The sequence below is a fragment of the Chlamydotis macqueenii genome, chromosome 1 (assembly GCF_036417535.1).
Source record: "Chlamydotis macqueenii isolate bChlMac1 chromosome 1, bChlMac1.mat, whole genome shotgun sequence".
NCBI lineage: Eukaryota > Metazoa > Chordata > Aves > Otidiformes > Otididae > Chlamydotis > Chlamydotis macqueenii.
In genome coordinates, this window is record NC_141556.1 from 151,191,681 (window position 1) to 151,216,545 (window position 24,865).

Sequence of the window (24,865 nt, forward strand, 5' to 3'; positions counted from 1 at the left end):
TGACAGTGGATATTAGTGGATAATCGGGCAATGAATCTAAGTATAGGACTTGCATACAGAGATAATTCTCTGACATACACTCTCTCCCACAGATTCCACAGCTTTAGGACTTTTTGAGCAAGAGGTTGTGCAGCATAAGTGTTCAGCATAGCAAGATGAGTGGTATCCCCTTTCTGTCATTGATCTAAGAAACAACAGCTACATACCCTAACAAAACTCAGTCTAAAAATAACCTATTCACAGTTCCCAGATTTCTGCCAGTGCAGAAGTCCATTCACAGGCTATTCTGCACAGTAGAAGCTGTTCAGGCTCTAAGAACTGTTGCATAATAACCTGTTTTGGCCAGAAAAGTCAATCTTTGCTTATCTTTTATAGTTGATTCATACACCCACCACTTAGTCCTGTATTCACCTTATTGACATTTGATGAAGTGTTACAGAACCATTTCAAGAAAAATATTCTGCTCTCTTTCTCTCAAATCATGTTTTTGCAAGCACGTCCCAGTGGAGAAGTCATTTTTTGTCCTCTACCACCCTCTAAAATCTTTATTTCTGACAGTTGAGCTCCTCCTCCTTTCACACCTAGCTAGCAACACGTGGGAATCAAAGCAAGTAGTAAGTTTCTTGTTGAGGTTGCATTTTTAATTTGCTGAGTCTCTCAAAGTCGGACTTCTGTGAAAAGATGCTGGAATGCACCTTGTGCTATTACTAATCAAATTACCTTGAGTGCTCTGACAGTGTAAAGGGAATGAACTTGAAAAAGTAGCCAGGCTCTTTCATTCTCTCAGAGGAGCCTACCCTACTCCTGTTGTCAGTGGCAGCAGACCAGGCTGAGCAAACCACTAATCTGACACAGTAGGGAGATTTGATTCTGTATTTGTAATGCAATGATCTCCCAAACTCTCCTTGTGATTGACTTGCAATTTCCAGAAAAGACTCTTTCCTTTTAAGAAATACAAATTGGAAGGGGAAGGAAAAAAAAAGAAAAAACATCCCACTGTTAATGATAGTCGGCAGAGAAGAACAGAAAGATTCTTGACTGTCTTGACTGACCTCCTTCAATTCATCCTAAGAAGTACACCAGATACTCTTCTGCTACCCTGTGGAAAGCTTACTCTGTTTTTTATCTATTGCTGTGGACTGGATCCTTTACATTGTAAAATTAAGAGAAATTTTGCACAAACTTAGCAAGACAGCAGAGGACCGGACTTTTTGATATAATGGCATGTAATGTAGATAACTACTTTTAGAATGCACACAGTATTTTTGTGTATAGTAGTTACATCTGAAATGACAACATTTAAAGACTACACAAAAACCCTATAAAATGCAACAATGGGAAGTAAGTACTACTTTAGTGAATAAATTCTGACACACATCTGAATACGTTAGCAACAAAATATTTATTTTAAGTTCTGATTAAGACTACAGAATCTGCATATAAAACACAGACAAGTTAGAGGCAAGAAACATAAAATGATCAAGCCAAGATAAACAGCTGTTTTAAAGAATTAGTTGCTGTCCATTAACTTTACAAAACTCCCCTAAAAGCAATGAGGTGCATGGATTATTCATGGTGGTATACATTGAGAATAGAGTTCGACTCTCAAACCGGAGGAGCTACAAGCCTATTATAAACTATTTAATCACTTACATTTATTTTAGAAATTCTACAAGCAATGAAATGGCCTCTATTTTGACCAGTTCTGCTTTAAGAGCTATGCAATAATGCAAGATTCACATTTCCAATTTTTGCTGTCTAGACTGCGCTGTCTGTTTTGACTAGCTCTCCACTGACTGTAACAGGGTCTAGACAGATGCCTACAAGGGTGTAGAATGTGCTGGTAAGTATCTGCCCTGACAAAAACATCAGTTTTGCAGCCCATAGGGTGTGGGGAAATGGTACAGCTGATAAGGATCAGGTAATCCACCTGCACACTTCTTTTGTTCAGACGAGTATGACTGTGTTTACAAATATGCACTTGGATCAGTTAATAAATGTCAGTTATTCAATCCTTAGTGCCTTCTCCATCAAAAGTAGATCATGGTAGATTTGTCACACAGCCCCCTTTTGTAAAGTAATGTGTATTTTAGACAAAAGAACATCAAAGACAGAGCCTATTGAGATGCCAATAAAATACTTTAAAAATCTAGAAAAACTGTCAGTTAAATTGGTGGTGATAGAAATTAGAAGTTCTGCTAGTTGTGATAATAAATGCTTAAAGGGGTTTCCTGAAATGGTATATAAAAGACTAGAGCAATAGTACTAATGGAGTTCACTTGAACTGGTTTACATGTTAATCTGAGAGTACTAGCACAATCCAGCAATGCATAAAGTCAATAGATTTGTCAATAGTGAGGTTTATTGAGAGCATCAGACAGGAAGTACGTGACTGTCCTAATAAATTTCACCCTACTTAGTACAGCCTATCAAAGCACACTATCTGTCACATACAAGAATAAACCAGACTATCATAATTTGGAAGCAACAACAAAGGAAAATGGCCATTTCACCAAAATCTGTTGTGAAATGGTTGTGAAACAAACATGACATTGCAAAAAAATTACTGATATATCCAAACAAATATGACAGAAGCTTCACTTGGAGTCATAGATATTATTTTGGTCACTTGCGTTCAAGAAAGTTGATGAAAGCAATCAAACAGGCTCAAAGAATGATGGTCAGGAAAATTCAGAGAACAAAGAGCTCATCTGACAAGGAATCTAGAAAACAATGACTAGTCAAACTTAAGACTGTTAAGATACACAATTGTTGTTTATAAAAAGCAGGTAAACACACTGGGGGAAACTGAACTGAAAAATAACAGTCACCAGAAAAATTCATAAACCAGCAAGAATATACTTAACTGGAAGTCAGAGAACAGTTCTACAGTCTCACTATGGAAACAGCCTTCCCCTAAGAATACAGGGGACAAAAATCTAATTTTCACATAAAGCATCATCAGTTTACAGAAGAGGTTATATGAGACAGCTGTGCAGAACTGCAGGCAACTGGAACTCAGTGGTGCTTCTGTTTTTTCCCCCAGCTATGCTAATCGTAAAGTGCAGCATGTAGCTCCCTGGATGTTTAGATACTCTTAGTTTTTGAGCTTACATACTGAATTCAAGTTTATAGCCTGTGTTTTATTAAATTACTTGATTATATTACACTATCATACATGCACAGCCATTATCTGCAAGTCCAGAACAGTTCTGTTCAAAATATTACTTCAGATAGGCTTGCACGAGTGGATGCACTATCATAAAAACTGTCATAATCCACTTTAAGCTGCTACACTCGTGCACTTTTCCCCTTTGCTAAAACATAGTGCCCCAAAAGATATTTCAGACCCTCCTGGTCTTTATACTTAAATACAAGCTACTCAAACAAGAAGATCACATATGGGTTGACAAACCACCACTGAACTTCACATGCATTTTAGAGACAATTGTAAGCCACAGAAAACCGACAGCTTGCTTCCTGATTATATAAGATATAATTCAAAAGCTTTACAAAAACTATATTAAGAAAGCAGTTTAAAGTCATAGAATCATAGAATAGTTAGAGTTGGAAGAGACCTTCAAAGGTCATCTAGTCCAACCCCCCTGCAAGAAGCAGGGACATCCCTGACTAGGTCAGGTTGCTCAGAGCCTCATCCAGCCTGGCCTTGAACGTTTCCAGGGATGGGGCTTCCACCACCTCTCTGGGCAACCTGTGCCAGTGTTCTACAGCTCGCACTGTAAAAATTTTTTCCCTAATATCCAACCTAAATCTATCTCCCACTATTTTAAAACCATAACCCCTTGTTCTATCGCAACAGGCCTTACTGAACAGCCTATCCCCATCTTTCTTGTAGGCACCCTTGAGGTACTGTAAGGCAGCTATAAGGTCTCCCCAGAGCCTCCTCTTCTCCAGGCTGAACAGCCCCAACTCTCTCAGCCTGTCCTCATAGGAGAGGTGCTCCAGCCCTCTGATCATCTTCATGGCCCTCCTCTGGACCTTCTCCAACTGGTTCATGTCCTCCTTGTGCTGGGGGCTCCAGAGCTGGACACAGTACTCCAGGTGGGGTCTCACCAGGGCAGAGTAGAGGGGGAGAATCACCTCCCTCGATCTGCTGGCCACGCTCCTCTTGATGCAGGCCAGGATACGGTTGGCCTTCTGGGCCGCAAGGGCGCACTGTCAGCTCATGTTGAGCTTCTTGTTGACCAGCATTCCCAAGTCCTTCTCCTCAGGGCTGCTCTCGATCCAAGTCAGTTATAAGCACAACAGCTAAAAATCAAGAAATGAAGAGTCTTACTAGAAATTTGTTCTTACCTTTTCCAGGACTTAGGTTTTGGTCTATAAACACCTTAAGCTCTCCATTGGCTTCAATTAGTCCAGCCTGTTAAAGAAAGTATATTTTATTAAATTTACAAACATAGACAACTTTTTATTGTTAAATATGGAAGAAATCATACCAGAAGTCTCTGCTGCTACCACTCACATTTTCTCATAAATCTGCCACTATGTAACGGCACTGTTTGTGGCATAGTATTTGACAAACTTTAAAACCTTGATTTTTTTTAAGTAATACATTCTTAAAACACAAGCAGAAAATTTGTTTAAAATTAATTTGCTATTTTGTTTCCTAAGGTCTTATAGTGTTATATGTACCGTTTTAACAGAGTCTACACACCTCTAATTAGAACCACTGACATCTTTGACTACACTTTTGCTCTATGTAGATGCTATTTACGTACCACAGAAGGTAACATTATAGCAAAAACACTAGAGGTGGTACAGAGCGCCTTAAGCCATTTCAATCAGGAAAAAAGGCATTAAGAAGAAACACCTTGAGCTTTTCAATTATTTTTTAAAAGATAAGAATATAAAGCTATTAAATGAAAGAGCTACAGCATTACATACAAGTTTATAAAGTAATAACCATCCTATGAGAAAGCTCACAGTAGAAGTTATTTTTTAAAAATGCTATTAATTTTTTGATAGAAAATACTTGATGCAGTAATTCCTTGTTATCTCCAGACAAAACAGTTCTGAAAAAAATAATGAACGCAGGACACAAAAATTGTTTCCATTTAGAAAGAACAGCAAGAAAGTCAACACTGTACTTAACCATACTTTAGCATGTGGTGTTACAGAGGCTGAAAAGTCCCTAGCTGCATTTTGTGCTCAGCTGGTACTTAGAGGCTACTGCCCATCTTCAAGACACAATTAAGTGGTTTGCTGTCAGTCAGCAGCAAAGGTATTCCCTTAAAAGTCTACCTGAAGAGCCCTACTTACAATTTGCCAGGAATTCAGCAAACCAAGCAAGCCACTAGAGGATGCTGTGGTGCTGTTATTATCCAGGTGTGTGACAGCAATGACTACTTAAGACAGGGAACTTGACAAGACGGGAAACTTTCTCTCCTCAGTGAAAGAGAAGAGGGAAAAGAAGATGACTGAACATTGGGAAGAGGCTGGGAAGTGAGCAGAAGAGAAATTTTGCTAAGGGAAGCATAAAGAGCAGTGGCATGTAATGGCACAGCAGTGATGAAGACCTGGTGGCACAAAGAAAACTTAAGTGAGGAGATAGTGGAACTGATGGGTAGAATGAAGAGCCTGTGGTAGTTCTGTCCTCCATTCTCCTAATTTTCCCCACAAAAGTAACAAAATAGCATTGTTTTAACAAGACTGCAACAACTTACCAATACACAAACACTGCCTGTTCTTCATCTTACCCACAGTAGGGATTGAAAGGTCCACTTGAACAAACCACAATTCTACTGGTCTATTTCCAGGCACTAGAGCTTTTTATAAGCCTAACTCTTCATCACACTTACTACGTAATTCAGAAGGGCAAGACATTATATCAGACACTTCCAAAGAAAGAAACCATATGCATCAATGTAAAACCAGTGTCATGTACAAAGATGTTATTAAAGCTACAAAGATGTTACCAGAGCTATACTCCATGGCAATAAGACATTCCAGAACACTGACACCCAACGTGTTATATGGCAATTAATTTTGGGGTGTTACTTTACATCCTTTCTACCTCAATTTCACAAGAGTGTTAAACCACACAGAAAGGGCAGTTTCATTGTCATAATTTCTTTAAATGCAGTACTTTAGTTTCTATCCATCAGCAGAAAGAGGAGGCTTGTACTCAAGGATCCCTGCTAATTCTTTTTTCCATGAGAATCTAAAAGATATCAATGAGACTGGAAACATATTTAATATAATATATTGAGTTTGAGATTAGTGGACCACCAAGAAAATGGCTCGTTTAACCTGTAATGTCTTTCATTTTAGAAGCACATGAATTTAATAATTTTGAATTATTAAGTCAATTCATCGGTTTAATATGCAAAAGCAAACTTGCATTGCGTTCACACATCAGTTAAGGAGATATCCAAACTCAAATACTTAAACTGTGATACTCAGCAAATTCCAGTATTACACAAATCATTATTTCAGTAATTAGCAAATTAGGCAATTCAGTAATCAATTATTTATTAGTCGCTTCCTATTTTTCTTTTTCTTAAACAAGAATAGTTTCCAATATAACAATTTCTATTAATTCATTTTATTCTTAAGTATACAACCAACCACGATACCACATTATCAAATAACCTCATAAGCTTCAATTTTTCTTCTACATAATTAAAATATACAGTGAAAAATGTTACCCAAACAATACGTAACTCCAGCAAACACAATCTGATCTAGTATGACAAAGGGTCAGCTTTGCACTACATGGCCCTGGACCGTGCTTTTGTGTCACTGAAATTACACAAGTCACCAACAAGCTGGAGAATATTTGGGAAAAATACTGCATGTAACCAACAAGGGAATACAATTTGGGAAAAATCAGAGAAGAGCAATCACTGAGTAACAACAAGAATCCCCTCAGGAACCACGACACCAATGAGGAGTACAGCAGTTACAGTTCCACCACCTTTCCACACCACTGTCTTACTAAAGGTTCAGCTCTAGCAGTTAAAATGGCTGGTAAATATTCAACTCATTTGTAAAGAGTATGCCTAGGAAAGACTCCAAGAAAACTACTTGGAAAGAATACTATTAAATCCCACAGCAACTAGCACCCCCAGCTGCTATTATTCATAAGGAAAACTGATTTCTAGTGAAAATTCTGTTACTCCAGTCTCAGTATACTCTTCACACTTCTGGATACACTATTTAATTCTAAGGTTATAAAAATTTATCATTAGTTTTGAATGTCCTCAGTTACAGATACAAGCTTTTGGCAAGAGAAAATTGAAAAGCAAAACTTCGATCCCACATGAAATTCTGGTGTCTTTTTGTTCTAAAATGGAAATACTAGGCACAAAAATCTCTCAGTGTGTATTTAAAAGAAATTCCCACTACTTCTCAAGCCAGGTTATTTTGGAGGAGAGACCAGGATTACTCCTCCATAACCTATCTAGCATTCTGCATTGCCCAGATGAAAAAGAAAGTAGAGGAAAATGTGACCACAGCTCCCATCAGGTATATCATAGTCACAGATTCACAATGATAAACAACAATTAAAAAAAAAAACCAACCTAACCCCCCAAAAATGCCAACAACAAAAAAACCCACCACACCAACAAGAAGTATCTGATTTTCCCCAATGGAAAAGTAACCTTCTGCCAAGGAGGGTTTAGACACCAAGGAAATTCTATTTTCTGATGGGAAAACACACGCAGTTTTCAGACCTTACCAAGATACTTGTAACAAGCTATTCTGATTTTTTTTTTTGTCTGATAATGTAATTTTTTTTCATATTCTACGTTTTCTTATCTTCTCATGATTCTCAATTTCAAGATGCATTACTTCCTTTGATGATGACACCAGGGCTGCTTGAAATATTATCATGCTCTCAGTATTCAATTCTGAAAGCTTTATAAGTGTATGCAACTTCACAATTTTGCATTGTTTTCCTCTTCAAAGAGACATGTTGGCTATGTATACCTCCCCATGGCTACATAAAGAAACCCCTAGTATCAATTCAACTGAAATTCGTTTTGGCCTGCTATGAGATCATCAGCAGTCATAAGGACTGGGAAGTCTATTTTTGTTTTGTTTACAAGTAAAAGCTGAAAAGCACAAGTGCCCTTAGCCTGAAAGTCAGTAAATTGGGAAGTATCTTTTTGTTGGGATTAATCTGAAACAAAATTTGCCAAAAATGCAGAGTATTTAACTGATTTAAAAAAAAACCAAACCCTTAGTGCAGACTTTTACAGAATATTTTTTATCTTACTAACAAGCTAGTGTTCACGGTCTCTGAAGTTGTGGACTTGAATTTCAACACCCTTACAACAAAAGTATAATTTCTTCCACAGACTTCCAGACTCGCAACTCAAGCTCTTAATAAAAATTGCCATAAAATTATTCAGTAAACTGTTAAACTAAATTGAAAAGATTCAAGCTGAATTTGGACTGTAGGACAAGGAACCTGTAAAAGCATGACCAAGAAGTTTGACTAAAATGAGACTGAACAAGTACACGTGCTATGTCTACCACGTTTAACGGGAGAGGAAGGTCCCCGTAGCACTCAGAGATAAGTAAATGTGGGGACCAGAAGGGTGCTTTTGTGCCACAGCAATACCTCTTCTATCTTGCTTCTAGGTAACAAGCCCATTTTAAGTATAGTCCCTGAAAAACAGCTGAAAGATGAGCAAAAAGGGTAGAGATAAATGAAAACAGAGGTATTCACCAAAAGGTATTTCTCAGAAGAGAAATCTTCAGCTGCTAACAGCAGATTAAGCCCACTAGATTGAGGCACAGGACTGGGTTTGACAATGAAATAAGAAAGTGGGTGGCAAATATACAACATGAATGGGAGTCAGAATGGGAGAGACAGAAAAAAACAAGCAGATGATTTTGGGACTGGCTGGGAAAGAGAAAGAAAGCGAGCCAGAAAATCAGATGGAAGATGGCAGATTAAGAGTTAAGGTAGAGAACTTCAAGGTCACTGAAAAAAATCAGAAAACACAACAGATGAGAACCTAAAAGAGAGCTTTAATAGCATAAGGAGGTCAAATCCTGTAGGGAGAAGGGAAGAACATGGGAATTGGGAAGGCAAATACAATCCATTCTAAACCATGACTGAAAGGGTAAACAAACTAGTACTTGGGACTGAGAACGTCAAAATAGATCAGGTAAGAAGGAGTAAAGATAGAATCAGAAAATGGAGAAATTGAGAGGGAAAAGTATTCCCATAAGAGTACATTTCCTCTCAGAACTTGTCAAAGGCATCAGGAGGATGCCTCTGGTGTCTACAGGCATTTGTAAAGCCTGCTAGCAAATGACACATCTTGTGCAAACTGCACCTAACTTGATCCACACAGAACAAGAAACCCTAGTCATTTTACTGCTTAAAAGTAGACAATAAATGTAAGGGCCCTATGCCATGCAATTCTCTTATGTACTACTTCACTGACAATGTCAGGCATTTTTTGTTTGCCTTATTTTAATATCAAATAGCAACAAACATGCACAATGGAAAATGAGCACAGCTACAAAGTGGAAAAAAGTTTATAACCAGAAATAATGCTGCTTAAACAATCTTAATTCTTCTTTCACCCCTATCCGTATGCAAATGTCATTTGTAACAAGATGATAATACCCTATTTTTCCCATTGGACTCTAATCTCATTCAGGGACCAGAGCAAACACACTCTGGGAATTAATCATCATGTAATGGCAGGAGACTATTCTAGACACCCAACTAATTTTTTTTTCAGAAATTAAAAGGCAATTAAGATATGAAGTACAGGATTGCAGGAAAGGAAAGGGAAGTTCTTAAATTTAAAACATCTGACTTTCATTTTGCAAATGAAGTCAATGAGAAATATTCCTTACTGTATAAACTAATATAAAAGAACTTTTAAAGTCAGGCTATAGGAGTCTGATCCTGCAAAATTCTCAGATGTGTTATTTAACATCTCAGTAGCCGCCTTCTGAAACAGAGATCATACCACATCCTCAGTTCATGGCAGCATCTTCAAGATTAATGTGTTTGCCAACCATTCAGCAATGAACTATATCATAGAAATTAGCTTTCTAATAAGTAAATTTGAATTATTAGCACCTTAAGTAGCAAGGCACAGTCAAAGCACTAGATATCAAAGATCTGGATCACACAGAATTGTGAAGGTAAAAACTAAATACAGGTTAGTAGCTCAGTTAAGCATTGTCGATCTTTGGTCTGAATATACGCTTCACAGATACTGCACTTACGCTGGACACCGAGTATACACAGAGTAACACCTGAGGCCTCCTTGTTGCAGAATATGGCAAGACCACTAGCTTTCTTGGCTGTTCTTTCGAAACAGAGCAACATGTCTAGAATTCAGCAAAAAAATTAAATAATTTATTTTGAAGATGAGTCACATAGTGGTCCAGTCTGAGCAGCCACACAAATCAAAAATACCACAGGAGGTAAAATCATTTTATTGGGTTGTTTCCTAAAATAATTAAATTGCCCTAGTGATACAATCCTTGCAATATTTAAAGCTAACTACAAAGTTGTAAGAATGAAGCAAAAGCGAATACAAGATTCCTATGGTGAATATGACCAAAGCACTGGTTTGCCACTTCTACCACATAAACTAATCAGAAAATAATATCATTGTTTGTGTCCTACTGGACTAAATACTCATATGCGGAGAGGTACCAGCAGTAGCGACTTCCACAATGAGCTCCTGATGCCATTCTAGATTTGACCTAAATTAACTGTTATTTCTGTAGCCAAATCAAATCTTTACAGCAGTTTGTTCAACAGCATCTGAATCACAGCTGAAATCAACAAGTAATATTAAACAGGACTCATTCTGAAACAATTTGCCTCATTGACCTCCTTCTCAGTCCACAACGTCATTTTCAAGCAAGTCTGTATAACTATGAATGCAATACTGGGACGCTTAGCAAGTGTAACGTAATGCAACACAAGTAGCCAGCAGCATTTTCGGGGATAGGGACCACTGTTAACCTTTAAAATCAAGCTGTCCACTGTGTGTCCGAGAACCACTTCAACACAGAGTACGTTTAGCAAAGATTGGCCCATTTTTCCTCCAACTTCTAATTAGCCACAATAAACCTCCATTAAGTGATATCCAGGTAAGCAAATACAAACACTAAAATAAGTGAACCCTAGTGCAACTTAACGTTTAAAAGCTGCATTTTCGTTCAGCATGTTGTCAGTAGTGTATTTACTCAGTAATACTACAAATATGTATCTATATAGAGCCACTACCATTAACTAACACATACAATTAATAAAAAAGTTAAACACTTGAAGGCCACAGAAAAATGTTTTATTTATACAAATAAATTGGCAAGGTGTCAGGCCAACTTCTGAGTTACTATTTTCTGACTTATAAACACAAAACAACATCGGGGGAAAAAAAAAGGGAAACTTATTGTGTATTTGCAACTTAAAAAGGAGAGCTTAAATATCATTTTCCTTCTGCTTTCTTCTAAAAAGCATATTTAAAAAAAATAACATTTGAAATCTTAGACTGAGATACCTTTTTAGAAGACTTAATTTTATAATATTATTTGATCTTCAGTTTGTAAACTTCTGAACACATTAGAACTGACCAAAGGCAAATAGATCAAGTTACCAAGCAATCGCTGAACTACAATATCAAAAAAGGTGCATGAATCACTAAAGATCCACTAAAGGCTTAACTTCTCTACTCTTCCTCACTGAAATTCCCAGTACATAACCAAAAATAAACATAAAAGGAGAAACACATGCTGATATTTTAAGGAAAGTCTGAAAAATATTTTGAATACTTTTCAGTACTTTCTAGGCATTGAAAGTGCATCATGTAAAAAAGATACAAAACATATCCTTCTCTCTAAACTGGAGAGACATGGGTTTGATGGATGGACCACTCGGTAGATAAGGAACAGCTCCATGTCCAGGCGGAGAACAGTGTCTAGCGGCGTCCCTCAGGGGTCCAATATTGGGCCCCGCCCTGTTCAACATCTTTGTCGGCAACATGGACAGTGGGATAGAGTGCACCCTCAGCAAGTTTGCCGACGACACCAAACTGTGTGGTGCGGTGAACACACTGGAGGGGAGGGATGCCATCCAGAGGGACCTTGACAGGCTGGATTAAACTACACAGGCAAATGCATTCTAAACACTAAATTAAAATAAACCATCAGCGTCAATTCCTACATCTCTTAGATCTATTAAACAGTAATGTTAAATCAGGTGCCGAACTTTGTGCAGGCAGAACTTCTTACGTGGTGTCCTCAGATTGACACATGTGCACAGGCCTTCCTTTGCAAAGTTAGATACATGGGCAATAGCTACCACTCAATGAGATTAATAAAAGCACCAAGAAGTACTAAAGACATGCAGTAAGTTTTATGCAAACTAGAGATGAAGAAAAAAATCCCTCATAAAGTAATTCAAGCAAAAGATGTCAGTAGAATAAAACATAATTAAAATCTGATTTTAGAATCAGGGGTTCCAAAGCCAATGCCACCGCCAGCAATCTATGAAATGGTAAAATGCACGAGCTTTCCAGACAAACAGCCTTCAATAAAGATACTTTAGTCTGTGAGGGATTCTGAAGGCTAATAGTGGTGTGACAGTTTAAAAAGTTTATAAAACATCATATTAGTTTTCAGCCATATGTTCTTCATGAACAATTATTTCTCTTTTTAATGACTGGAAACAGTCCATGCAATGATGGTTAACAACTGAAACAATCATAAGCAGCTACTACTATACAGAGTATTTCACTTATGTTATTAACGTATTATATAGATGTAATTTTCAAGATGAGAAGGTATGGTACATGTTCCTTTCGTCTAGCCGCCTTCTCAGTACTCACTGTAATATCGTGCATTGGACTATACCCTCTAACAGATACAGTTCCTGCAGGTGACTTCTGCTTCTTCTCTTCTATTTAACAGTGGGTCTTAAAGAACCAAATGTTTCTCTCTCTTTATGGCTGCTTGAGAAGCCTCAACAGTTTACTTGCAACAGAAGTAAGCCAGAGGGGAGCCAGGGTCACACCACAAATTGGATCTTCAGCTACACTACAGAAACTGTTAATTTAGTGGTGGAGAGTATGTTAACTAAAAATATTTATCAACTTAATTTTCAGATAATTCCAATACATAAAAGTGGCACGTAGTCCTCCTTCCAGCAAGTAGTCCTCAGTCTTACACTAGGAGTTGGAAGACAAAAAATTCAGTTACCAAATTTACTTTCTTGCTGCAGTAATTCCTGCTCCTTCTATCAGTGCTGCATCCTGCCTTATTTTAAGTATGGCAAGGATGGGCAGGTCACCACTTCACTTAGGGAACTGTGCTATGCACCAAACTATTAATCCCATTAATCCAGCGAGCAGCATAAGTCAGCTGAGGACCTTGATGCGTACATTTGGCTCCTGCAGCTCCTGCCTAGAAGGTGCCACATCTGTAAGCGTTGGAAGAGTTTACAGTAGACTCAGAAAAGTCTTAAGAGAATGGCACTGATTAATCAGAATGAGGAATACTGGCTAAGGTGCACTTTCCAGAGATTGTCTGCATGTCATGGCTACCTCTGTCTCAGATCAAGGAACTCCCCATATGTTGCATGGAAGATGTATGTGGCCCAAATGTGCATGTCAAACTGTACCCAACTCTACTGACCTCATCTTAACACAATTTGCTGTTCAGCTTCTGACAAGCTATGGAATGATCACACTCCCAAGGCAAACAAGTCCTTGAGATGCTGCAATTGGTACTCTCTTGTCCATATGTTTTTAAATTACTTCTTCTGTAATTTAAAGAAACAAAGTCTTTCTAGTAACTAAGATCTTCTGAATTGAATGTGATGTTCTATAGACAATCTGCCTGATTCTGTTCAAATTGCTTCTCAGCTCCACACAATGTTCACTTACATGAACAGATCACACTAAAAAAATAGTTTGCTCCTTTTTTCCCCCTTTACTGCATTACAGATCTCATACTTTTTTAGTAACAGTTTTCCAAAAAATTAATTGATATACTCAGATACTACAAGCTAGTATTTCTTTTTCCATTATTATTTTTCAACTTATCCAGCTATTACACTACTTGTGATTACTCCACCTGCAGGCATTTAATTAAGGTGCCACATATGAATGTATCTTCTCCCCCCCCCATACCTTCCTGATCACTACCAAGGAAATGAAAGTATTTTTGAAAAATAAAAATTAAAAAAAATCAATGCTTTGTTGCTTATTTTCTCTTTATTTTACACTCTGAAAAGCATTAGAGACATACATTTTAAAGTAATATTTAACAGAATTTAGACTTGGGTCAAACAACTCACAAGCATTATCTTGCCAGCTTACTTGATCAGTACTTTTGTAATAATTTTTTCCTTTATAAAAACATCTAATCGAGTTTGCTAGTACTCTCCATCATGCTCCCCATTTGTTCAGTTAGCCAGTGAAGTCTCAGCCTGCAAACTTTTACAAGTTTTTGACTTTTATAACAGGTATTTTCAAATTACAGTTTTTATAAAGAGGCATCTGAAGAAAAGCTGGAAGCAAGCAACAGAAGGAGGAGAAAAGTGCTCTCCTGTGGCAGGTGGGAGGAGGGTTTAAGTAGGAACATGTTCTCTTGTGGCAGATCCACAAGATCTTCCTTCAGATCTTCCTCCTCTGCAGGACTGCCTGCTTCACAGTCACCAGAGCAAGCCCTGGCCCCAGCAGCACAGAGTAAGAGTGGGACACACGTCGAGCCTGCGTTCCCAGGCTGGAGCACACTGAAGCATGCTTGGCCATGTAAAGCCGCCCAGAGCCCAGACTTAGCATGGGAGCAGCACAGTCCTTACCACAGTTTAGCCATCTCAGCTCTGCTGAGAAAAAGGGAAGGAAGGGGTGGGGGCATTCATGAACTATGCCACCTTCTGCACCACTATATCTCACAGTCAGTTAGTGCACTTGATAGGTGACATGGCAGAACCACAAGCCATTAATAACGGCAATATTTCCCTGTCAGAATGTTTAAATTTACAGTGGTGCAGGTCTTCACTGACTCAGTGCCCAGCAATTTAGTGATATTGACTCTGTCATTATTAATTCCATTATTTCGCTAGGAAAAGAACTTGAATTTTGGACAAAAAAGATGGGAATCACTTCTTCCCTTCCAAAAATCAAAAAAGTGTTATACCAATTAGCATCTCTATTTTCTAGCATTAAATCAAATCTAATAGGGCCCATAATCAGACCTGGAAATTTAAAATTTCCCAGCATTCGCCACATGTTTCAGACATCATGTAATGGTGGGTACATAATAGTCTGCAAAAAGGTAAGCCGTTCATCTTTCTTCCCTGAGGCAGGATCAATTATATGTAGAGGTTTTTAAGAACAGGTTGATAATCCTTCAATTAAGGCTTCATAGTCTTTCTAGGCACCCTGTTCTGGTGCTTAAGTACACTTAAAATTTTACCTAAAACCTGACCTAGATTTTCATTTTTCCAAATTCAGCTTACCAATTCTTGTAATAAAGACACTGAAAGCAATTTATTTTCCTATCTGTAGTGTCTTCTTCCATTTCTCAAGTTTATTATAATGTATGTTATTCCTCCCTTAACTGCTCTCTTTTCTAGAATAAGCAAGATCATTCAAAAATGAGGTTCTTTATTATATGTCTTATTCTCATTCTGCTCCCCACTAGACCTTCTAGGATATTTATCTGCATTTCCAGCTGCTAGTAATTCACTTAATTGGTCTCTCTCCTAAAAGCTAATAATAACTAAACGAATGTACTTTAGTATCTCAATCAATTTCAACTGTTTCAATTTCACCTGCTAGTCTAACATTCCTCTTTCATTTTCTTCCCGCTTCTACAGCCTTCCATTCTCTGAACTCTGCTATCTGTTACGTACTTGGTTGTCCTTATCTCTCCCAGGCAAGCTTTGAGTGACTATGTATTTCTGGTTGCTACTCTGCATATTAAGATGTTTTTCAGTTGCATCTGAACTACTAAAATTCTCTACAAGATTAACTGGTTAAACCAATCACTATTTCATGGAAATTCTCACTATTTGAGAGCTACAACAGTCCACATCAGATTATAACCTGCTGTTTAACAATTTGAATTGTATCACTTTTCCTTAGCTTGTATGCTGTTGTTTTGGTTTTTTTTTTTTTCTGGAGGGGAGATATATTCTAATTTGAATATGTAGTAGTATCTTGTCTTACTTTCAATAAGGAAATGTGAAGGCCCAATTAAATTAAGTATTAACAATGAATTACATCTTAAATGCAGAATCTGTTCAACATTTTTGTAAAAGTACTGGAATGGGTAAAGAGTAAATATCGTTCAAGAGGTAAGGCCACAGAATCAAAGCCACTAACCTTAACGTCAATGGTAATGGAAGTCTATGATGAAAGTCCCCAAATCCTGCTTTTATAGACACTAACTAGCATCTTTTGGTGGACAGACAAAACAATGAACACATACGATGGAGACTGAACCATCTTCACTCTCTTGAATACCTGATGTCTCCTTGAACACAAGAAAGGCAATGCTAGTTGACAACAGTAGTCAATGACAACCCTGTCATCTGAACAGTTATTTGCTGGGTTTTTTTAAACCCAATTCAAAACCAAGTTGGTTTAGTGTTCAATATGAATACACATAATGCCAATGGCCCAAGCGCTTTTATGACCATAGTGAATTCTTAAGACTAATTACTCTGAAAAAATGGCTGCAGATCTGAAGCTGGTTTATGTTGTTACATCTACAGGAAAACATAGCTTAGGCTTGATGTACAACGTAGATAAAGTTTCCTGTATTCATTAATGCCAGCTATTACAAAGCATGACCTGGTTTGCTTTTGTTAATAAAAACAAAAATATTCTATGAGGCTTGCTTCCACATACCACGTGCTATAAATATACTTACATCTTTTGCCATGTTACCAAAGACTAGAAATCAGTCCTCTTAAAATCTTGACGGCTGCAGGACACAGAGACAACGATGCTATTTTCTAGAAAACAAGTAAAGACAACATCAGCTATAAAAACAAAAGGAGGGAAAGTTTTTACAATCAAAATTATGGAATACCACCAAACACAATTTAGTTCTTAGAAAAAAATACGTTTTGAAGAAGAATAAGTTTCTTGTCATCACCAAATCGTCCCCTCAGGCCCCCCCACCCCACGCTCACGTGTGGGAAACACTCCAACAGCGGGGCTGAGTTCTCCCCTGGCAGGAGCGCCCTGCCCCCAGCACGTACCCGATTCCAATGGGGCAGCAGGCAGCCCACGCTGGGCCGGTCCCTGTCCAGCTGCGCCCCTTGCAACACCGCAGAGCAGGGCGCGGGCAGAACCGGCGGGGGAAGAGATCACTCCCTTGGCCTCCTCCTCCTCCCCACCCCCATTTTCAGCAGCAGGCACAAGTAGGCCTCAGGGGCCAGCTCCCCCAGGGGCCTTGCACACCCCCCTCCTCCTTCTCCTCCTCGCAGGCGGACGGGCCGCGACCAGAGACTGGCAGCCGCCACCGCGCCTTGGACACCCAGCGCCCGCCCGCCTCCCGCACCGCGCCCCCCGACCAGGGCCTCACCGCCCGGGCAGAGCCCTAAGCCCCGCGCCGCCTCTCCCCTCGGCAGCGAGGGGCCGCGCTAATCGCCTCAGAGCCGGCGGGGGCACGAGGAAGGGGGGACGCGCCCGCGCGCCAGGCGGCACCGACGGTGGCGGGGGGAGGGGGCGGCGGGTCCCCCCCCTCCGCCGTCCCCAGCCTCCGCGCCCCGCGGCGCCCCCCACTCCCTGCAATGACACCCCCCCCCCGCCCCCCGATGCCCCCCATCCTCCTCCCGCCGCAGGCCAGCCCCAGCTGCCCGCACCTGAGCGGCCGAAGGCAGAGAGAGCCGGCTCCATCCCCCGCCGCCGCCCCCAGACAGGGACCCGGAGCGCGGAGCGGGAGCAACCGCCCCCCCTCCTTCGCCCGCCGCCGCCGCCGCGCTGCTGCGGAGGCGCCCAACTGCACATGTGCGGCGGCGCGCGCGCGCGGGCCTGGCAAGCCCGGCGGGAGGGGGGCAGGGGAGGAGGGAGCCGGGGCGCGAGACCAACGGCCCCAACGGCAGCTCGGGAGGGGTGGCGGTTGCGGGGGGAGAGCGGAAGGGACCGCCCCCCTCCTCGCGCTCCAGGGCGGGGGGTGCGGGAGAAAGAGGCGGGCAGGGAGGGGGGGGGGGGGGTGTCTCGCCCGGCGGGCTGTCACTTCCCAGCCCGCCTCTGTCCCCGCCGGTCGCCAGCTTGGCGGGCTCCCGGCCCGCCGCCCCCGCCGGCCGGGTCGCCTCGCCCGCCCGCCCGCTCGCCCGGCCACGGCCCCTCACACCTGCCCCGGCCCGCGCCCCAACGGCCGAGGGGCTGTCCGCGCGGGGGGCTGGGGGGGGCTCTGAGGAGCCGGCGGGCGCGAGCGCAGTGACCCCTCCCCGGCCCCCGCGCGCGTGACCCCGCCGCTCTTTCCTCTCTTTTTTTCTATTATTTTTTTTTTTCTTTTCCCCTTCGTTGGCAGGGAAAAAAAAAAATTGAAACTTACACTTTTGTGCGTCCCACCGGCGTGACGCTGCGCGCTGACGTCACGGGGTGTAGCGTGCCTTGCACGGGCACACGCGGAGCGGCTAAGCCAACCGCCCGCCGCTCCATGGGCGGAGGGAGCATGCGCGGGATTTTCGCGCCTTCCGACTCCCCGCCCTGCGGCGCCCGCGGCGAGCGCGCGGGAAGCATCGGCGCGAGATCGCTCTTCGGCCCCGGCCGCCGCCGAGCACGTGGTGGCGGGCGCGCGCCGCCCCTCCCCCCCCCCCCCCCCCCCCACCCCGCGCCCCGCTGGGCCGTGAAGGGGGGAGGCGGGAAAGCGCCGGGCTCCTCCGCGTCCTTATCGCTGCGGGACACGACCCGCGCCTTGGCCCCGCCGCCGTGGGGAGGGGTGGGGAGGGGAGGGCCGGGCCGGGCCGAGCCGCGCCAGGCGGCCTGGCTCAATCTCCCCGCCTGTCTGGCCCGCGTCACGGCCGAGGAGCGAGCCCGGGCCGTCGCCGCCCTGGCTGCTGAGCGGGTTTCTGAGGGCGCGGAGCCGGCGGGGCAGGGGCGGGCGGTGCGGTTGGTTGGTTGCCACAACATCCTGCTGGTGCTTCCTCATCACGTTTTGTCCGGCCGTTACTTGAGCAAGTTCGCTGACAGTGGTCTGTCCTAAAGTTCGGATTTTATAGTAATCTAAGTGAAACTTTTCCATTAGGCGACTGATGCCCTCAAGCTCAAATTAGGCCAGATCTACAGAAAAAAAATCCAGCGCTCCTGCTTTCTGACACCTCCAGACTGTGAAATCTTCGCATGCCCTATATGCCAGCTGCCTGCAGCCAGAGAAGTGGTGTGTGTTAGCTAGGGTTGTGTGATGTAACTATACAACATGATGTAATTCTTGGCAAAAACCTTTCAGCATGTGGAGTGGGGGCTAGAAAGGCATAGCTATAACGGTGGAAACTGCAGCAAAATCAAAGCCTTATACCTCAAAAGCTGCATTTCTTGTAGGAGCGGATATAAGACTAGTTAATGGGGGGCAGCTGCAGACAATACTAAGCCTGCGTGATACAGAGCTGTTCGTAACACAATCAAGAGGGGAGCAGGAAGTAAAAGGTTCGTTTTTTTTTCTCTAAAAGTGTGTTGTTTCCTGTTGATACCTGGGAAAGAAGAGTAGTTGGGAACAGAAGACACGACTAGCAGAGCCACTACACAGAAACAGAGCAGAACAATCTAGCACAGCTGCCAGAAAAGATAATATTTTGTCGGTTGACTAGATTCACATATAGTTCATTTTATACCTTACTCTTTTTTTTTTTTTTTTTTTTAAGATGCTGGGGAGTTGGGTTTTACAATAATGAGGAAACACTAGCTACCTTCACTTTCTTGATAAATAGCAATCTTTGAAATTTTTCATTCACAGTAACCCCTGCTTGCGGCTCTGGGGTTCTACAGCCGCTTGTGCAGTAGCGTGCTCTGGTAACGACTATTATTACCCTATTTCTTCATTCATCTTGACTAAGCTTAATGATAATGGACATCAAAGAAAAAAAGATGATAATGAAAATATGACTGTTTATAACTTTTCAGAAAGAAGGAAGAACTTTAACACACAAAAAACCATGAGGCACACCAAGCCAGCTGCAGAAAAAGTGCTTCCTAAAAGACGTCTCCTGTAGTTAATGATGCTGCGCTCCACCCTCCAGGTTATATACACTGTGCCTGTGGATTTAAACTCTCTATGTATTTCAATTCCCTGCCTACACCCCCTCTTTTTTATGTTAATTCTTGTAGAAAAAAAAAAATTCAACTGTCCCAACTACCATGAGCTCCTGCAGTCTCCAGGAATGAACCCTCAGCAGGGTATGTCTGTCCCAGGGTGAAGAAGGGACTACAAAAAAAAGCAAACACACTTTTTCAAATGTAGAATTAAATGGCTGTGCTAAGATAGAAAGCATCTCCTCTGGTGTTTTAAGTTTTACTTAGGAGACTAGTGCCATTTTGAAAAAGTCCTAGGTTGAAGAGAAACCTTCTTCCTTCTCTAGTACAAAGCAAAATTGACAGCAACTTAATGAATAAAAAAAAAATTATAAAATAATTCATTAGCAACTGCGATGTGTAGGGACTAAGCTGACTATACTAGCTTTGAGAACGGAGGAGCAGTGGCAATCAAAGGACAGAATATGAACCTCACGCCACTCCCTGCTTTTGCAAACTACACAGCTTCTCTGCAGACATCAGAACCGATGCCTTCTTGATGCTAGTCAGTAAAGAAATAGTGACTGAAGACCACCTTTTTTTAGTTACTTAAATTCTTCTGTTTGCACTTGTCATGCGTTCTGTGCTGCTCATGCTTTCCCATAAGCTTCTCTTTGCCCTGAGCTCCTTGCGAGAACTGATCCAGCAGTCACAAGAGCGGGTGTCCTCATTTGCTAGCATTTATTTTGACGCATTACTAACTGCCCAAGCAGACCCATTCCTAGGCGGGTTGGTTTTTTTTTTTCCCCTTTAGCAGAGGGTTGCTCACAACTAATTTGAAGTATTTGTACCGGTGGAAAAAACCTTCAGCGTTTCTCTAATCTCTGAGCTCACCTTTCTCAGGCATTTTGGAGCTTTTGTTTCTATTGGTAAAAAGCTATTCCAGTTCATAACTGTTTTTTGTGGCCTGCCTCCTCCCTTTAAGTGGGCTTTAAAAGGAGAACAGATCACAACTTTAAACAGCATCAGTGTGGCAGAGCTGTGCAACAGACACAAGGAAATTGTTTCAAGAGCTCATCTAGTCTACAGACTGAAACCTACAACAGATGCACGTTTTGACCTACATGCTTCAGAAAGGGAAGCCATGCCATCTTAAGAGGACCTGTACGAGCTCCTGGCTTAAATAAAGACCTAATACCAGCTGGTAAGCTTGTAGGCATCCGGCCTCGTTGGAAGGTAGCATCTCCCAATTCTTAAATTTCTGCTGTTTTAGGAAATAAAAAAAAAATACAGCTTGGTACCATAACCTTGAAAGTGTTGCCATTCCCTGATCTAGATTTTGTCCCCCAAGACACGACCAGTTGTACCTAAGCCACTCTGGTCACACCGCTGTCCAGTTTGCTGTCTCCAGCAATCAGATCTCCCCAGTCTTCACTGTCCTTACTGTCAATAAGTTTTTCCCTCGCAGCAGTGGTAATTACTCAACAGAGGCAGTGGGGGAACCCAAGCAGCACACCTCCTGAGCTACCAAGTGAAGCTGGTAGAGGCATGTCTTTCTCTTCTGCTTTTTGTTTCCTTTAGGGCAAGGTGGGCCACACATCTCCTAGCTCTGAGGACATCTTGCTGCTCTTCTTCTTGCTTCACTAGTTTTGTTGGCTCCCTCGTTGTCAAATCATCTTAATAGTGGATGCCTGGTACTTGCTGCTCCTTACAAGCTTTTGCTGTTTCCCACAAATATGTTAACACTGTTAGCATGGCTTGCCTCCTGTCACTCAGGGGTCCAGTTTCCTCCACCTTTGGCGCTGCTCACTTGCTGGAGCACTGCCAAGATTGCTTACGGAGCACAACTACAGATTCCTCCCTTAGACAAACCCCAGGAGTGCTTTTGTGGTTACACTATTCCTGGGTTCCCTCCAACAGGCAGCAAGACCACACTAGGTTTCTCATACCCTCTATCAAGCATCAACATCCAGCACTATTCTGCCATGCTAGGCACCCCCACACACCTCTTTGCCCGCCAAGCAGAGGATGTCCAATCATAAACCAAGTAAAATAGAAGGTACTGTGAAGCTGCTTTCTCCTAATCTTTGAGGATTACAGGAAATATGAGTTCTTACGGCTTTTAAAACGCTATGTAGCCCATGGAATAGGTCACCATGGCAGCATTCCTTGAGCCGTCCCAGACTCATGTCAGTCACAACTGCAAGAACCTACCTCACAGTTCCCACTAGATATCTTCCTAGTGAGGAACTGAAGCACAGCCCAATCTATATGGGATGAGCCATAAAGTAGGATGGTTGTGGGTCCCTATATATCAGTCTGACCCTGGGGACAAGGAAATGTCTCACAAAGTATAAGCACAGCCCACACTGCCAGCTTTTAAACTGTTTTGGTTCCCTCACTCTCAGAGGGAACAATGACCAAAGGTAGCAGTTCAGGGGTAACATGCAAGAACTCAAATTTTCAGGGAGAAAGCCACACAAAAAAAAGCAACCGGTTACATCCACCTCTGAAACAGACCAACCAAAACAAAACCAACCCCAAAACAGGTATGCTGAACGAGTTGCTACTCAAGCACAGAGCAGACCCTTCCTTCAGCTCAGCTTCACCACAGAAATATCCTTTCATCACTTACCAAGCTTCTGCCCTGTATCAACCCTCCCTCACTGCAGGTGGGTTGGACTAGATGACCTTTAAAGGTCCCTTCCAATCCAAACCATTCTGTGATTCTATCAGCTTTTCTGTATTCAAATGATGCTGATCATTAGATAAATGAATGAGATAGAAACACTGTCTGACAAGCTGAAAGAAAACTTTCCAGAAAAGACCACCTGTTCTTCAACAAATCAGTAGATTTTCCTTTCAGGGCTTCTGGATCTCTGCTTTAATTTTATCTACTTGACACAGAAAGAATATTCCACAGTACAAGCATAAGGTTCCTGAAAAGCTGCAATTATAGCTAAGTGGGCCAATTGTCAAATTTTCTCCCCGTTTTCCATACAGGCATGACTGATCAGTCAGTAGTAAGGCCTGTTGTTTCCATCCCAAGATTGTATCATGATACTACCCCATTTTGACATGGAATTATGCATGGAGCTATTATTTACACTTCAGGAAACATTTACAGTATCTCAATATACCTCCAGATTTCTAGGAGACAATCTCAAACATCTGATTGTAAACACACTCACCATATGTCCAATAAGATTAGTAATTTGAACTTACATCTCATATTCAACTGGCAATCCAAGCCTATGTCAACAGAGGCACAAAACATCAATACTCAGATGAGGCTCCTATTTCTCTTTCCCCAGTTCTCCTAAAGTCTAGCCAAGTCATGACTGAATCAAAAATTATTTGGGAAAGAAGTGACAGAGATGAGGCAACCAGTAAGGTATCTAGATACTTGCTTTCCTTTTTGGACATGGTACCAAAAGGTCTCTTCACCCAACTCCTAGAAAATGTAATCAGGAAAATATTTTCTTTTAAGAGACACAAACCGTCAGTATTTCCTACTCTCCTAAGTGGGATTTTCCAGAGAAGTGCAACTAGCCACAGCAATTTATTTAGACAAAGGTTTACTCATCACAGCTGTAATACTTCATATAATAGTTTCAAGGACTAACTTAAGAGGCATAATGGGAACCATACAGAGCTCTCTACCATGCATGGTCTGTCATAGATAATTTTTTTCCCCTGAAACACAGGTGGTAAACTGCATGTGAAATAAGCATCTTTCAAAAACAAAATCAGGCATTCAGGAGAGAAGCTTGTATTTCAAGCAAAAACTATGAGCTAGGTCAGTGGACAGAGTAACATTTCTCTCCCTTGTACAGTTAAGAAACAAATTATTTTAGCAAGGCACCTGAAAAAAAGGTCCAGGCTAGCAGATTGTTAAATGGTACCATAAAACTTTTGAATTACTTCCGTATTTTGAATACAAAATATTGAAGTACACCAACAAATCAGTTTCAAGTTTCTTTTCTGTTACAAATTAATTTTACAAAAAAAAAAATTTTATTGATAGGGCAGCTTTTTCCTCTGCATTTGTCACTCTTCCTTGATAACTTTTGAAACCATTCAAGGAGAGGTGGAATTGCCATACATTCCTGCGACCTTTATGAAGCATCAGTTCCTGGAGAGAAAGCCTCGAATCCAGCAAGCAAGAACTCAAATATGACTAACCCTACCCCATCCTAACAGTACGTACACAGTCCAGACTAGTCCAAGCTGCATTTTGACAAGCCCAACAGATGTCAAAGAAAATAGAGGAGGAAACTGAGGCTACTATGGTAGAGGAAGCACACAAATCCATCCAAAGCTTTGTTCGGCTACTTGAAGGACAGCTTTCATTTTAATTGGCAATTTAAAAAACTATGTAACATGCATTTTTCTAACCATTTTGTGGGTATGAAAGTTGTTTCAGATGAAAGTATAATACTGACCTAAAGTGTTAATATATCTTTAATAGTATTGTTTTTAGCAGATAAACCTCAAGATTATTTTTAAGTTGTTTGTCAGAGTAGACTACAGTCTATGAATAAGTTTTCTCTATGACACTTAAAGAATGGGCTTTTACAGGCTTATCTCACTACATACAATTTTTTTTAAAGAACATAACACTTACATTTAAGATCACATCCAAAACAGTTTTTAAAAATATG

The 24,865-nt window shown here is 41.4% G+C and overlaps 1 protein-coding gene across 5 annotated transcripts in view; it reads right to left on the bottom strand.

Annotated features, from left to right (window-relative positions):
- TFDP1 (transcription factor Dp-1) overlaps positions 1–18,675 on the bottom strand; it is a 50,514-nt gene extending 31,839 nt beyond the window's left edge. For 2 of the 5 annotated variants that reach the window (XM_086770110.1, XM_086770071.1), the window contains exons 1-3: positions 17,834–17,978; positions 16,894–16,978; positions 4,315–4,381 (exon numbers count right to left, since the gene is read on the bottom strand). In XM_086770110.1, the coding sequence (XP_086626236.1) occupies positions 4,315–4,381; positions 16,894–16,905 (79 nt within the window). In that variant the 5' untranslated portion in view covers positions 16,906–16,978; positions 17,834–17,978. Of the gene's footprint in view, positions 1–4,314; positions 4,382–16,893; positions 16,979–17,158; positions 17,178–17,227; positions 17,292–17,833; positions 17,979–18,528 lie in introns of those variants that run through there. The other 3 variants (XM_086770081.1, XM_086770090.1, XM_086770100.1) reach the window with 3 other exon arrangements.
- Between the last annotated feature and the right edge of the window lie 6,190 nt (positions 18,676–24,865).